General features: G+C 36.1%; 1 protein-coding gene across 2 annotated transcripts in view; it reads right to left on the bottom strand.

Annotated features, from left to right (window-relative positions):
• Window positions 1-7242: 7242 nt before the first annotated feature.
• Ywhae (tyrosine 3-monooxygenase/tryptophan 5-monooxygenase activation protein epsilon) overlaps window positions 7243-14578 on the bottom strand; it is a 34189-nt gene continuing 26853 nt past the window's right edge. The window contains exons 5-7 of one of the 2 annotated variants that reach the window (XM_047545837.1): window positions 13416-13552; window positions 10192-10238; window positions 7243-8207 (exon numbers count right to left, since the gene is read on the bottom strand). In XM_047545837.1, coding sequence (XP_047401793.1) covers window positions 10231-10238; window positions 13416-13552 — 145 coding nt within the window. In that variant the 3' untranslated portion in view covers window positions 7243-8207; window positions 10192-10230. The remainder of the gene's footprint in view (window positions 8208-10191; window positions 10239-13415; window positions 13553-14578) is intronic. The other variant, XM_047545836.1, reaches the window with a different exon arrangement.

Here is a 14578-nt window from a genome sequence, read left to right as displayed (position 1 = left end):
AGAGTGTCTCCTTTTTCCCTTTTCCTATTCCTAATGAACTCATGCCTGCTTAAACAAACAACAAAAACACGTAGGGCATGGTGGCACACATCTATAATCCTAGTGATGCAGTAGTCTGAGGTAGGAGGATCTCAAGTTCAAGGCTAACCTCAGTAACTTAGCAAGACCTTCAACAACTTAGGGAGACCCTGTCTCAAAATAAAAAGGACTGGGAATGTAGCTCAGTGGTAAAGCACCCAGTTCAATTCCCAGGACACGCCTCCTCCCCCGCAAAAAAAAAAGCAAGCTTGGATGGTGGTGCAAACCTATTAATCCCAACCACTCAGGAGGCTGAGGGAGGAGGATCACAAGCTCAAGGCCAGCATCAGCAACTTAGTGAGACTCTGTCTTAAAATTAAAAGTTAAAAAGGGCTGGAGATGTGGCTCAGTGATTAAGCACCTGTGGGTTCCATCCTTGGTACAAAAAAAAAAGAAAAATAAATAGTAAAGATCTAAATAAATGGAGATTGTACTATGTTCAGGTCCATGGATTAGAGGACATAACTGCATAAACATGTTCATTCTCCCCAAATTGATTTATAGAGTCAAGAAAATTCTAATCAAAATTTCAGGTTTTCATTGTTGTTGTTGTAATACTGAAAATGACAAACTGATTCTTAAATATATATGGAAATGCAAGAGTCATGAATAACCAATACAACAGAAAAATGAGAAACCTGGAGGATATACTCAATAAATACTGCATTCTTTTAAATCTACACTTTAGAATTGGCCCTAAGATGAATAGACTCATGAAACAGTATGTGGTGCTATGTCATTTGATATCCCGTTTTTTTTTTTTTCCTTTTGGTGCTGGAGATCAAACCCAGGGCCTTACACATGCTAGGCCAAGTGCTCTATAACTGAGCTGTATCCCACTCTAAAAAGTTGTTTGTAACATCTCCCTCACGGTGCACAACAGATTCTCATTCTCCATGTTTCTAGATATGATAGGTAAAACAATTTGTAGAAAATAAGGTAAAAGATTCGTTATCTTGGAGAAGAAAAATGTAAGCAGTATATGTAATAAGTGTCTTTAAGGGAAATGTGGATAAGCTAGACTATATTAAAATGAAGAACTGTTTATTAAAAGACATCATTGGGGCTGGGCTTATATCTCAGTGATGGGGAACTTGCCTAGCACGCACAAGGCTCTGGATTCAATCCCAAGATAAACACACACACACATACACACACAAACACATCAAGAGAATGAAAAAGCAGGGCAAATACCAGAAGATAACAATTCCAAAAACATACTCTATTCCTAAACACTGCCTACAAGCGAAACAGAAAATGGTAATTCAACAGAAAAACAGGCAAAATTGGGCATTTAACATATGTTCACTATATAAAGTGTTCACCCCCAATAGTCATCAGGGAAATGCAAACTAAATCCTGAATTCACTTACCAAAATGACTGTTAACTAAAGAGTTGACCACAGCAAATGCTAATGAGGATATGGACAACTGGAATTTTCATTGCTGTCTGTAGAACTATTTAAGACCATTTAACCACTCTGGAAAACTGTTTTGTAATGACCTACTGAAGTTGAATCTATGACTCACCAGTGACCTAGTAATTCTATTCATAGTATGTATACAACATAGATGCATGCATGTATCTACCAAAAGATATATTCAACAATGTTCACATTATTTGTAACTTAAACTGAAAACAGGGACTGGGATTGTAGCTCAGTAGTAGCACATTTGCCTAGCATGCATGAGGTTCTGGGTTTGATCCCCAGTAATACCAAAAACAAAAAACTGGAAAATAATCCAATGTCCATTTATAAAATAATGTACACTATGACAGAACATCACATAGCCATGAAAACATGCTATTAATACAGGCAATAGCATGGATTAATCCCACAAACATGTTGAAAAAGATAAAAATCTGGGCTGGTAATATAACTCACTAGTAGAGCACTTGCCCAGTATTCAAAAGCCTGGATTTGATCCCAAAAAGGGATCCCCTGGAAAAGAAATGAAAGAGGTCCAAGAAAACTTATATTGCATTTATTCAAAGTTCACAAACAGGGAAAACTAATTAATTAGTACTGATATAATACTGGTCACCATTTTGGGAATGAAAAATGAGTAAGTTTTCAAGAATACTGGTCCTATTCTTTTCAGTCCTATTTCGTATTTTTGAGTGGTGGCTAAATATTGTATTTCCTTTCAGAAAATCCATTGCTATATTACTTGCATTTTTTTTATGTTAATACTTGAATCAAAGTTCTAAAAATATCAACAGCAAGTTGGGCGTGGTGGGGCATGCCTGTAATTCCGACTCGGAAGGCTGAGGCAGGAGGATCCTGAGTTCAGACCCAACCTCGGCAACTTAGTGGGGCCTTAGTAACTCAGCAAGACCCTGTCTCCAATATTTAAAAAAAAGGGCTGGTGGGGATGTGGCTCGGTGGTTTGAGCACCGCTGGTTTCAATCCCTAGTACCAAAACAAAAACAAAACCCCAACAGTATACACATAAAAATGTCTCTCTAAATCCTTACAACAGAATAAAATCGGTATCTTTGTTTTGGCTTACAGTTCCTTAATGATAGCCTGATGTTTCATAATTTGTTTGGCTCAAATTATCCCAAAATTAAATTCTAAGGGACTATGATATTTCATTGTAGCCTGTGATCATGGCTACAGATGTCATTAATGGGAAAGATAATTTAGGTACAAAATCAGCCTTATCCCAAACCTATAGCATCAGAATGTTTTTTGAACTAAGGATTGAACCCAGGGGCTCTCAACCACTGAGCTACATCCCCAGCCCTTTTTTTGAGACAAGATCTCACTAAATTGCTTTAGGGTCTTGCTAAATTGCTGAGGTTGCCTTTGAACTTGCGATCATCCTGCTTCAGCCTCCCGAGTTGCTGGGTTTGCAGGTGTGTAATATTGTGTCCCGCTATCTTTTGAGATAGGGTCTCAGGCCAAGTTGCTTAGGGTCTTGCTAAATTGCTGAGCCGATTTCAAACTTGTGATCCTTCTCTCAGACTGGGATTATAGGCATACATCACCCTGACCAGTGAGCATCACTAAGTTTAAATGGCAAAGAAAATATTTGGAAGACCAGGAAGCAAGCAATATAGGATAGAAGCATGAGTGCCAAATTACAAATTACAGCACAACTGGAAAATTCTAAATGCCAGCTTTAGACAGGGGAAGAAAATTCCTGGACATAATTCACACTGCCTTGGTTATGGAATGAAACACTCCTAACTTCAATTGGGAGAATTTTTAGCAGGGAGCGGTGGTGCACACTTGTAATCCCAGCAGCTGGAGAGGCTGAGGCAGGATCGAGAGTTCAAAGTATGCTCAGTAATTTAGCAAGTCCTTAAAGCAATTTAGTAAGATCTTGTCTCAAAAAAGGGGCTGTGAGGCTGGGGAGACAGCTCAGCTGGTAGAGTGCTCACCACGCAAGCACAAGGCCCTGAGTTCGATCCCCAGTACCGCAAAAAAAAAAAAAAAAGGCTGTGGGCTAGGGATATAGCTCAGTTGGTAGAGTACTTGCCTCGCAAGCACAAGGCCCTGGGTTCAATCCCCAGCACCACAAAAAAAAAAAAAAAAAAAAAAAAAAAAAAGGCTGGGGATGTAGCTCAGTGGTTGAGAGTCCTTGGATTCAATCCCTGGTACAAAAACCAAAAAAAAATTTTTTTAAAGAAAAATTTGCTCCCTCTCATACATATAACAGGCCTATAACCTGCACCTAGAAGTGAGCTGATGTGTCAACCCAGGTACTTGAAATGGTACGAGTCCTGTTTTCTTAAAAGACAGGGAATTAATACATTTTAGAAGTATTTCCACCAAAAGTGACTCCAAATGAGTTTGACCTTGAAGACATTGGTTCTCTAGAAAACTGACAGCACTCAAATTACCTGACACCCAGTCATCACTGGTTACCTGTATGGATTGTAGCTCTACTAAGCCAAACTAAATTATTTTAAATTGGAAGAATTTCTCCAGGCGTTATTAAAAAACAAAACAAACAGCAAAAAAAAAAAAAAAAAAAAAAAAAACCCAAATACAACAAAACCATGAATTTAAAAATTTCCAAGTTAATCCAGGCATGGTGGCATGTGCAACTTGGAAAGGCTGAGGCAGGATCTCAAGTTTGAGGTCAGTCTCTGAAACTTAGTAAGACTCTGCCTCAAGATGAAAAATAAAAACAAGCTGGGCATGGTGGCACACTCCTGAATGCCAGCAACTCAGGAGGTCAAGGCAGGAGGATTGCGAGTTCAAAGCTAGCCTCAGTAAAAGCAAGGTGCTAAGCAACTCAGTGAGACCCTGTCTCTAAATAAAATACAAAACTGGGCTGGGGGTGTGGCTCAGTGGTTAAGTGCCTTGGGTTCAATTCCTGGAACCAAAAATAAACAAATATAAATAAATAAATAAAAACAGCTAGGAATGTGGCACAGTAGGATCATGCCCCTGGGTTCAACCTCCAGTATCAGAAAAAAAATTTTTTTTTCCACAATAAGCTAGACTGAAAAAATTTTGCTAAAAAAACAATGTTAAATAAAAATTTCATTTCTTTTTTAAACAGGAGTCACCTTAAAAGTCCTAAATAACATTACATTTTATATGCCCAATTCTGATGTGTCAGCCACTTAATACACACATTACAACGGTTCAGAAATGTTGAAAGTATCTAAATAAATCACTCTAGCTTAAAATGTTTCAACAAAACACCGAATTTTACTAAAGAAAAGATCAAATGGCTCAATGATTAAGCATAGGCTCTTAAGTCATACAAAAACTGAATTCTTTTGAATACTTTTATCTCTTGCTTTGGGCAACTTTTTCTCCTCCTACTGAATTTTCATTTGCAAAATGGAGCTGACAACTCATTACTTCCGTGCTATGTGCTAGATTCCTGAAACTATTCAATGAGCTCTGTACCTGGTATACAGGAGGCTGAGGAATGAGGATTGAGAGTTCAAAGCCAACCTCAGCACCTTAGCAAGGCATTAAGAAACTCAGTGAGACCCTATCTCTAATAAAATATAAAAAGGGGTTGGGGATGTGACTCGGTTTAAGTGCCCATGGATTCAATCTCCAGTACCAAAACACAAAGAAACAAAACTCCTCCAAGTTCATTCTCATCTTCCTATATGCAACAAAATGTAACCCTAGAAGTCTGCTTTCCAAACCACCCATTTCAGAACACAAGCAAGGGTATATACCCTCATTTATTAGTCCACCTAACATTTTAGAAAATTTGGAGGTTTAAAAATTCCTTTTAAGGCAAAATATCGTTAAGATCTGTAATTAATACAAATTAACTGCACTCAGGTTATGACAGTATTGAGTTTTTGCTTTACTTAAATGATCCTGAAAAATGATTAAACCAAGCACTGAAACTTCAAGGGAAACTTCAAGTCCACAATTGCAGGCGGTGGAACTGACCTCATAAGACTAGGCCCTTTCTGCAGTCTTCCCTGATTGCCTATAACTTTGATAGGGATGGAAACACCTGCTGGGTATGGTAACTCACACTTGTGGTCCCTGCTACTCAGAAGGCTGAGGTAGGCGGCTCAAGTTCTAAACCAGCGTGGGTAACACAGCGAGATCCTGCACCAAAATAAATAAATAAATAAAACAAATAAAAAACCTGTACCTATCTCCTCTTCCATGCATTAATTACTTTTACTGGCTTCTCTTTCTCCTTACCAAAATTGCTACCTCTTAAAAATGCATCATGTATGAAAAAAAATTTTTAATAAAAATAGGGGAATCCTTACAGTTTGCTGGCTACATAAATCTACACAGCCAACTAAATTAATGCTTCGCAAACTTATATGACAAACCAACTTGACAAGATAGTACATAATTTGGTATTATCATTAAAAGAAATCCAAGGGGCTTGGGTTGTAGCTCAGTGGTACTGCACTTGCCTTGAATGTGTGAAGCACTGAGTTCGATCTTCAGCACCACATAAATAAATAAAATAAAGGTATTGTGGCCATCTACAACTACAAAAAAAAATTAAAAAAAAAAAAAGAAATACAATCACTCATAAGACTCTTCTATTAAAAAAAAAATTTAAATCACTACTTTTGTTTACTTGGTCCCTTTAAGTTCATGCATCAGGCATTAGTTTCCCTGTGATGGCAACCTGCAAAACCCTGCATGTTGTGAATGGTTTAAGAACTTGCAAAAGAACTTTATGAATTCCTCCTATTTGGGCCTTCAATGCAATGGGTATCTGGCCATCTTATGTTGGAAACAGAACAAATCAAGGAAAACCTCCCTGGTTGCTCTGAATGGATAATAAAGAATGATTTGTATACAAAGGTTTCCAACCATCTGACAGGAAAAGCAATTCATAAAAACAATATTTATTCTAACTGCTGGCAGATAATTAAGATAAAAACTACTAGAATGTTACCCATCTTTTAAATACCTAAATCTCCGCTACTTACGTCAACATCTCATTTTAGGGGGGGAAAAAAAAGTCAAATGTGCTTAAGAAACATTTACCAACTAGGACACAGGAAAGAAAGAAATGCATCTTACAGATGCAAACACTTACGTAAAAACTACTCTGAGGGTATTTAATGCAGTACCTTTCATAATAGCAAGGTTGGAAACAACTTGTCCAAAAGTAAACTTTAAAAATAACTCAGGTGTACATCAATGTTAAAATGAGATATCTAACTGCCCAATGTAAAATCATATAAACACTGACACAAACTACCTCTGGAAGAAACTACTTAAATATAGTGCTTCTGGTAAGATAACACAGAAAATGAAACTTCTCCTCACCTGTCACTGATTTCAGGGAAGAGTATATAGTATATACCTCAGTCCAAGGGTAATTATTCTGGCACATCAGCCTTATTTGTTTGTACACAACCCAATCTTCCATGACAGAAAATGATCCATAATTACACCTTGTGTTAAATACTCATGTTGTACTTTAATGATCAACATAAATACTGGGTTGCTAACTGATTTGGAAGACAGGACATGTAATCAATTAACTTAAAAGATTACTTAGTGTTCTTCACAACCAGATTACAGGCAGTATTTTCTTTTTCCAAAATATACATCTTTGGGTGACAGATATATATAATTTACGGGAAAAAAAGGAGAAATCTTTTCACATTCAGGCAAATGTAATACTGTCAATGTGTTTGGACTACAGATTTTATTTTAGAAGTATAAAGGATAGAGGCGCAATGTATTTGGCATTTTTAATTTAGGTTTGTTTTATTTAAGTTTAATGTTAATTCCATGCTGTGTTTCAGTAAGAACAATACAGATTCTGTATCTGTGGCTCCAGTCAGATATCCAGTAGTACAAATTAGCTTCAAGTTACACATACTGAACAAAAGAGGTTGAGCGAGCGAAGGAGGGTAGGGGAGGCAGAGGGAAAGGGAAGGAGAAGAAACAAAGAATTGAACACGCATGCAGGCTTCTCCATACCACCTTCAATGCTAACCTGCTTCAGAGGGAGAGTAAAAGTAGGCAAGAATGAGCAGCCACGGATTGTTGAACTGTTACCAGCACCATGCTTTTCAGCAACATTTCAGCAGAGTTTGAAACACTTTTTACAGCAAAACCATAACAAACCTCCCCCAAAACAACCTTTTAACCACCTCAAGCTAACACCCAATTAAGTTTAAACATTGATATAAAATTCAAACAATTAGAAAAAGGAAAAAAAAATGATACCACATATGCCTCTAAAGTGTGATCAATTTCTCAGATACATCACCTAGAAGTCTAATGGCTTTCAAATGTAATTTCCATTTCTAATGGTGATCTTGCCACTTCTGGCACGGAGACAATACAGTAATGCTGAAAAAGCCTCTATGCAGTCCTGTTAGTGTCTTAAAGAACCTAAAAGCTGGGACCAGTAAATCCACAGAAATTCACTCTTGCCTTTAAGAACTTTTGAAAACTGTTTAAAAAAAAAAAAAAAAAAACCAAAAACAAAAAAAGGGGGGCGGAAAAACAGGGCAGGAACCTAAATTCTGAGACCAAATGTAAAAGTCAGATTTGGTGGTTCTCAGTGACAATGGGGAACTTCCAAGGGGTGGGACAGGGAGGAGTAGGGTGGTCAGAGATGGTTTCTCTTGTTGGCTTTTATGTCTCACTGATTTTCATCTTCCACATCCTGCAGCGCTTCTTTATTCTGCTCTTCACCTGTAAAGAAGAAAAACATTATTTCATATTGACTATATGAGGTTATAATATTCACAAAGTTGTCATTCCAAGCTAAGGACTCATATTTGCTACAATTGGTACTGAACACAGGCTTCTATCATCCTTGATATCTGAGAGATGCCTAAATCAAGAAAGGCTGCTGATCACGGTCCTGAAATGGTCAATAGTCAACATGAGAGAAAAGAAATTGATGCACAAAGTCAATGATTTTATATAAAAGCTCTTAAAAGTACACAGCCAAAGTAACCATAGTCATAAAATGATTTTCAAGCTTTCATGTATACCTTAGGTCAAAATACTCTTTCTCAATAACCTCACCCCTTTAACCAAGAGTATTTTGCTTCTTCCCTGCCCCCCTCAAAATCTAATTTACCCACAAGTTCAATTACCAGAAATGTTTCAATAAACTGAACTGAGTGGTAAAATGCTCCAAAGGAGTTTTATGGTGTTTTGGTGGGGGGTATTCTGTTGTTGTAAATGAACACTTAACATTTTTTGTCTCTCATTCAGATACATCAAACTATCATCAGATTCCTCACATCAGAGTGAAACAGCATGCTCAAAGTAAACCAGACCATTGAGGTTATTAAAGAAGGGCATTTGGACCAGCTTTACCATGCTATTTCTCTTTTCTTTTTGAACATGACAATTAGCCTGAGGAGTTCAACTGCACCATGACATGCAACACAAAGCCAGTCTTATTCACTGGAGGAAAATTTTATTAATAAGCATTAAACAAGTCAGGCATAATAAAGAAGCATGCAGAGGCTTTTGCTTTAAAAAAAAAAAAAAAAAAATCAAACAACACTTATTAATGTCTATGGAGTTACTAGTTTCAATCAAACTAAACTTTAAAAAACAAAAATCAATTACTCAGAGACCAGGAGGCAGAGCTCTCAGTGGCAGAGCATGTGCTATTAACACATGCAAGGCCAAGTTTGAACCCCAGCACCACATACAAAAATAATGAATTTAAATATAAAAATGTGCGCACGCGCACACACACACACACACACACCTATCTAAACACCTAGGGGTGGGATGGAGAATACTTGGGACTGAACCCAGGAAGCAAGATAAGTGTTCTACTAAGTTACATCCTTAGCCCTTTTTATTTTATATTGAGACAGGATCTCACTAAATTGCCCAGGCTGGCTTGAAATTTGTGGTCCTCCTGCCTCAGTCTCCCAAGTACCTGGGATTACAGATGTGTGCAACCACATATAGCTAATATTTTTCTTAAAATAATCAAAAAACATTCAGATGACAACCATTCATAATGCTTGTTATCTAATTAAGATGGACACACTGGCTAGTTATAAACATGAAGTATTTATACTAAGAATATCTCAATACTTTTAAAGACCTCCATGATAAACAATAAATGCTATTATATTATTAAGGGTTAAGTAATGATAGTTTTCAATCTCTTGTGATAAAAACATCTGACTTGATAATGTGGCTCTCAAGAACATCAAGATTTTGACTTGTATTATAGAAAAAGACATGCAAAGACAAAAATAACCATTTACCAAGGAAAAAGCTCAAAGACACCCAGTTGTTCCCCAAAGATTCATTTCCCCCAACTGTACCCATATTCAAAATTCAGGAAACATCATGGGAGCATTCACATTCACTCTCATTTTTAACACTGAAATACACTGCCAATATACAGTTAACACTAGGAGACACTCTAATTCACTCATAAGCAATCATTAGATTTGCCAAAAGTTCCAAGTAACTTTGGTATAAAAGTCCTACATATATAGAAATCACTTCATCGTCTAAGTCACACCCAACCAGACATAGGCAGGGGTAGCAGGCTAATGATGTCTTAGAAAGTTTAGCACTTTGAAGTGTAGAACAGGCAGTTTGTAAGCAATTAAGATGATGAATATGCAGGCGTGATTAGTGAAGAACCAAAATTAAAAGCAAAATTCACTGTGCCATGATAATGACTTACAAAGTAGAGTTTTTAGGAAAGGAAGAGTTGGATTTTCCTTTAGGAATCTATATTTCAAGGAGAGAGGGAGGGAGACAATCATATGAAAGCAACATTACAAGAAAAATAAACCAAGAGAGGACAAAGGAAAATATCAATGATACAGGGGAGTCAGATTTTGATCTTTTTACTTTGTGTAAACTTCACTCTAAGAAATAATCTGTCCACAATCCTTCCTTTCGTTGCTAAGAAAATAAAATCCTTTTGTAAGGTATAAAGAAAAAGAAAAAAAAGATTTCCTTGGATAGGTATTTCTGTGCCTGCTTCTAGGTTTTGGAGGGAGGAACAGCACACACACATTCTTGTGTATGGAACAGTCCTCTCATGATAGGTTAGAGAAAATGATTGAAATCACTCCAAGAGAAAAGGACAGTGATCCTTTTAAAGAAATACGTTCCAACACACTGGGACAGACATAACATATACTGCAGTAACAAGACATAAAAGTATATAAGTAAACCACATACATTTCTTCCTTTAGAAATCCTCAAATCCTTTGACACTATTCTGCACAGTCAGAAATAAAGAAGAAAACCACCTAAATAATTCTTAAACTAAAAGCAAGCAACATTCTGGAAAATTGAAAATTTCATTATAGTAATTCTTCTACATTTAGCATGGAACTGATTACAAATCACCTTAATAGAATATACAGTACTACACATTGTTTAAGCAAAAGTGAAGAATTTCCTAAAGCCCTTAATAATTTAATATTACTACAATGTTAACGATCTTTTTTCACTGTTAATACTATCATGCTCCTTAACTACAAGCATTTTACACAAATTTAATAACTATTAGATAAAAATACTGTTTTAATTAAATTTAATCAACTGTTCAATTTACAGACTGAATAAGAAATTGAAACAACTGAATTTCTCTAGATTAAAAATAACTTTCACTGTTTCCTGATCATTATGTGAACTCTTCCTTCTGCCATGATGTTCATCCTCACCCTGAGCCCCAAGGAATGGAGTCTGCTATCTATGGATTGAGACCTCTTACACCATGAGCCTTTGAATAAACTTTCCCTCCTCTACAACTGTCCTGGTCAGGTCTCTTTTAGTCAGAGGTAAAAAAGCTGATTAAAACAGAAGTTGGTACTGGGAGTGGGGCTGTTGCTATGACTAACCTGACCATGTGGTCAGGAAGCTTCTGGAGCTTTTTGGAATTGGCTGGAGACATTTTGAGATGTGTAGCACTGCAAGCTGGAAATGCTTTAGATTGCTGTAAGTAGAATTTAATGGCTGATTCTGGTGGAACTCAGAAGACCAGAATGCTAATAAAACCGTATACAGTGAAAACAGAGCTTAAGAGGGTTTAGAGGAAAAGGAGGACACTAAAAATAACTTTCAGGCTTAAAAAAAAAACCTATGCTAAAATGTAACAAGAAATCTTTGTACAAAAAAATCTTTCCTACCATGAAAATGTAAGTAATTTAAAGAAGATATTCCTATTTTTAAAAAGACAGTCCATTTCATAATACTATACTCAATAACCAAAAATAGGATTTTAGTTCTGTATAAAAATGGAATGATGACAGTCTACTGTGATTAATCAACTCTTAATTATCAGTGATAATGAGCAATATAGGTGCATTAGAGAATATAAATTCAATTTATACTTAAATTGTGTAATCTAGCAACTTAGTTACTGTAAGATCTGGCATCAAATATCTTTAAAAAGGCATTGCAACCCAGGACACCTTTGTTACTTTCAGCCTTAAAAGCATGTCCCTAGTTTGGAGGGATATATTTTACTCAGGGAAAAGCAGCAATCATTACTGCTTAACAAACTTTCCACATGCTTTCTTTTTTATTCCCTCAAAGCAGCACAGAAATACTAGTCTTCACTGAGCTGCGGGCGACAGGCCATTCTTTTTTGATAGTTATTATTAAAATACAATAGAATTTTAAAGCTAGAAGGAACCTGAAGTCACTGTAGTTCAGATATGGTAAACTGGTTTTATATTTCAAAGGACTAGTGGTTGAAAAGTTTTGTTTGGAAAAGTACCCCTGGCTTCCTCTGGATTTGTTAAGTGTGTCAGTCACATTTCACATCTTACTAATCCAGATCTAGTCAAACACATGAATGCTTCTCATAAAGCTAGTGTGTTTTAGAAGCTGAATTACCTCATTCTCATGTTAGTACCATAACCTAAAATAAGTCAGAAATTTGAATTGATCTTTCCAGGGTAAACAAACTGACAACACATATACCCTAATATGTAAGTATATTTCAGACATTACAGCATGTGCATCTGACCAACAGAGGACATACCCCTCCCTTTAACAACACAATACATCTGTCTTGGGATAACACTCTTTAGAAACTGCAGCCAAAACTGTCAAAAAACTTTCTGTTCCGACCCTCTACCACCATAACCAGCAACCATACAACTATCTCATAATGGTCACATCACACTGTCCTCTCTCCAGCCCCTTCCAATAACCTGCTCCAGAATAAAATGGACTTGGGGGTTGGGGCTATAGCTTAGTTGAAGAACAGGAGTTCAATAACCAGCAATGCCACCACAATTTTTCAAAAAGATAAAACAAACATGACAAATTTGGACCTCTACATTTAAAATAAAGATTTATACACATTCCCCAAATCACAATTAAATTTTGTAAACACTCTTAGTAACTATATAAAACTGAAAACAAACTCCATGAGACCCCTTAAAGACTCGAGGACAAAACATTTCATTCCTCTACAGACTTCAGGAGGAAAATAAGACCCTTTTTAGATAAAAGATTTCCAACCAAAGATAACTCAAAAATACCTACCAATACCATCTAGTTTTAAATACAATTAAACTCTACCTTCCCCAAATTCAATCTGGGAAGATGAAATGAATTGCTTGCTCTCCCATCCCTGTTGTCCCCAACCTTCAAAAAACAGTATGAAAGAGGTAAACTAAGTTTAACAAAACATTTTAATTAAAGGTAAAATTTTTAAATCTTTAAATATTAACATAAAATCCCCCTTTTCCAAATATGTCTTTTATCATCTCTATGCTTTGGTATCATTTCCTGTAAGGCAGTAATTGACAGTTGGTAGCAGACAGACTGTGAATTTATATTGTATTTTAATATTTTAAAAATGAGGAAATTTCCAAAAATGAGTAAAATAATCCAGCAACTCAAAGAATATACATTTATAATTACAGAGAGTCTACTTACCATCACCCTGCATGTCTGAAGTCCATAGTGTCAGGTTATCACGTAACAACTGCATGATAAGTGTAGAGTCCTTATAGCTTTCTTCACTCAGTGTATCCAGTTCTGCAATTGCATCATCAAAAGCTGCTTTTGCCAACCTAAGATTAAATAAATGTATTATAAAAATTAACTAAACAGGCCAAAAATAGAGATATCAATCTTATCCTTTAGTTATTCCAGTTGAATAATGGTAAAAATGATTTAAAAATTTTGGAATAAAGATATTTTGAGCACTACTATATGCTTTCTGCAAGCATGTTACCATTGGCTACAATATATAGACCTAACCTATATAGGCTAACAGAATTAACACCAAATTCCAATCTAAACCACCAACAACAAATATTTTTTCCAGTTCAAGTCAATGGTTCACTTACTTCATAAAGTTTTAGGACAAAATAAAGTCTCAGACAATACCCATGAACTTTGCAGTAAAGTTCTGGACTAGCATGAGAGGGACTCAGGGCTCAATTCCTAGAACAGATCCACACAAATCAATACAAAAAGTTCCACTTAATTACTCTCTCCTTTTTTTATTCTTTAAAATACTTTCATTGAAAATAGAAAAAACATACATTTTTGCTGCTATGATATTTATTGTGAAACTTTTATTAAAAAAACGAAAACTTGCTGGACACAGTGGTGCATGCCTGTAATCCCAGCAACTGGGGAGGCTGAGGCAAGAGGATCTGAGTTCAAAGTTAGCCTCAGCAACTTAGCTAAGACTAAGCTGAGATAGACTATGACCCTATCTCAAAACAAAAAGGGCTGGGGATGCAGTTCAGTGGTACAGTCAGAATGGACACCTTAGTGAGACCCTGTCTCAAAATAAAAAAATGAAAAAGGCCAGGGATGTAGCTCAACAGTAGAGTGCTTCTGGGTCAAAAATCCCCAATACCAAAAAAATAAAATAAGAAAATAACAGATGTTAGTAAAAACATGGAGAAAATAGATCTCTCAAATATTGCTGATGGGAATTTAAAAACAATTCAGACTCTGTAGAAAAATTTGGCTCCTCAAAAAGTTAAAACAGAATTACCATGCCCATCAATTCTATGTCTAGGTATGGTTAAAAACAGGGATTCAAACAGATACTTAGTATACCATTGATGATATAGCATTAT

This window comes from Sciurus carolinensis, chromosome 3, assembly GCF_902686445.1.
Source record: "Sciurus carolinensis chromosome 3, mSciCar1.2, whole genome shotgun sequence".
NCBI lineage: Eukaryota > Metazoa > Chordata > Mammalia > Rodentia > Sciuridae > Sciurus > Sciurus carolinensis.
The sequence above is the reverse complement of the archived record's forward strand: the minus strand, read 5'-3'. Positions and strand labels throughout refer to the sequence as shown.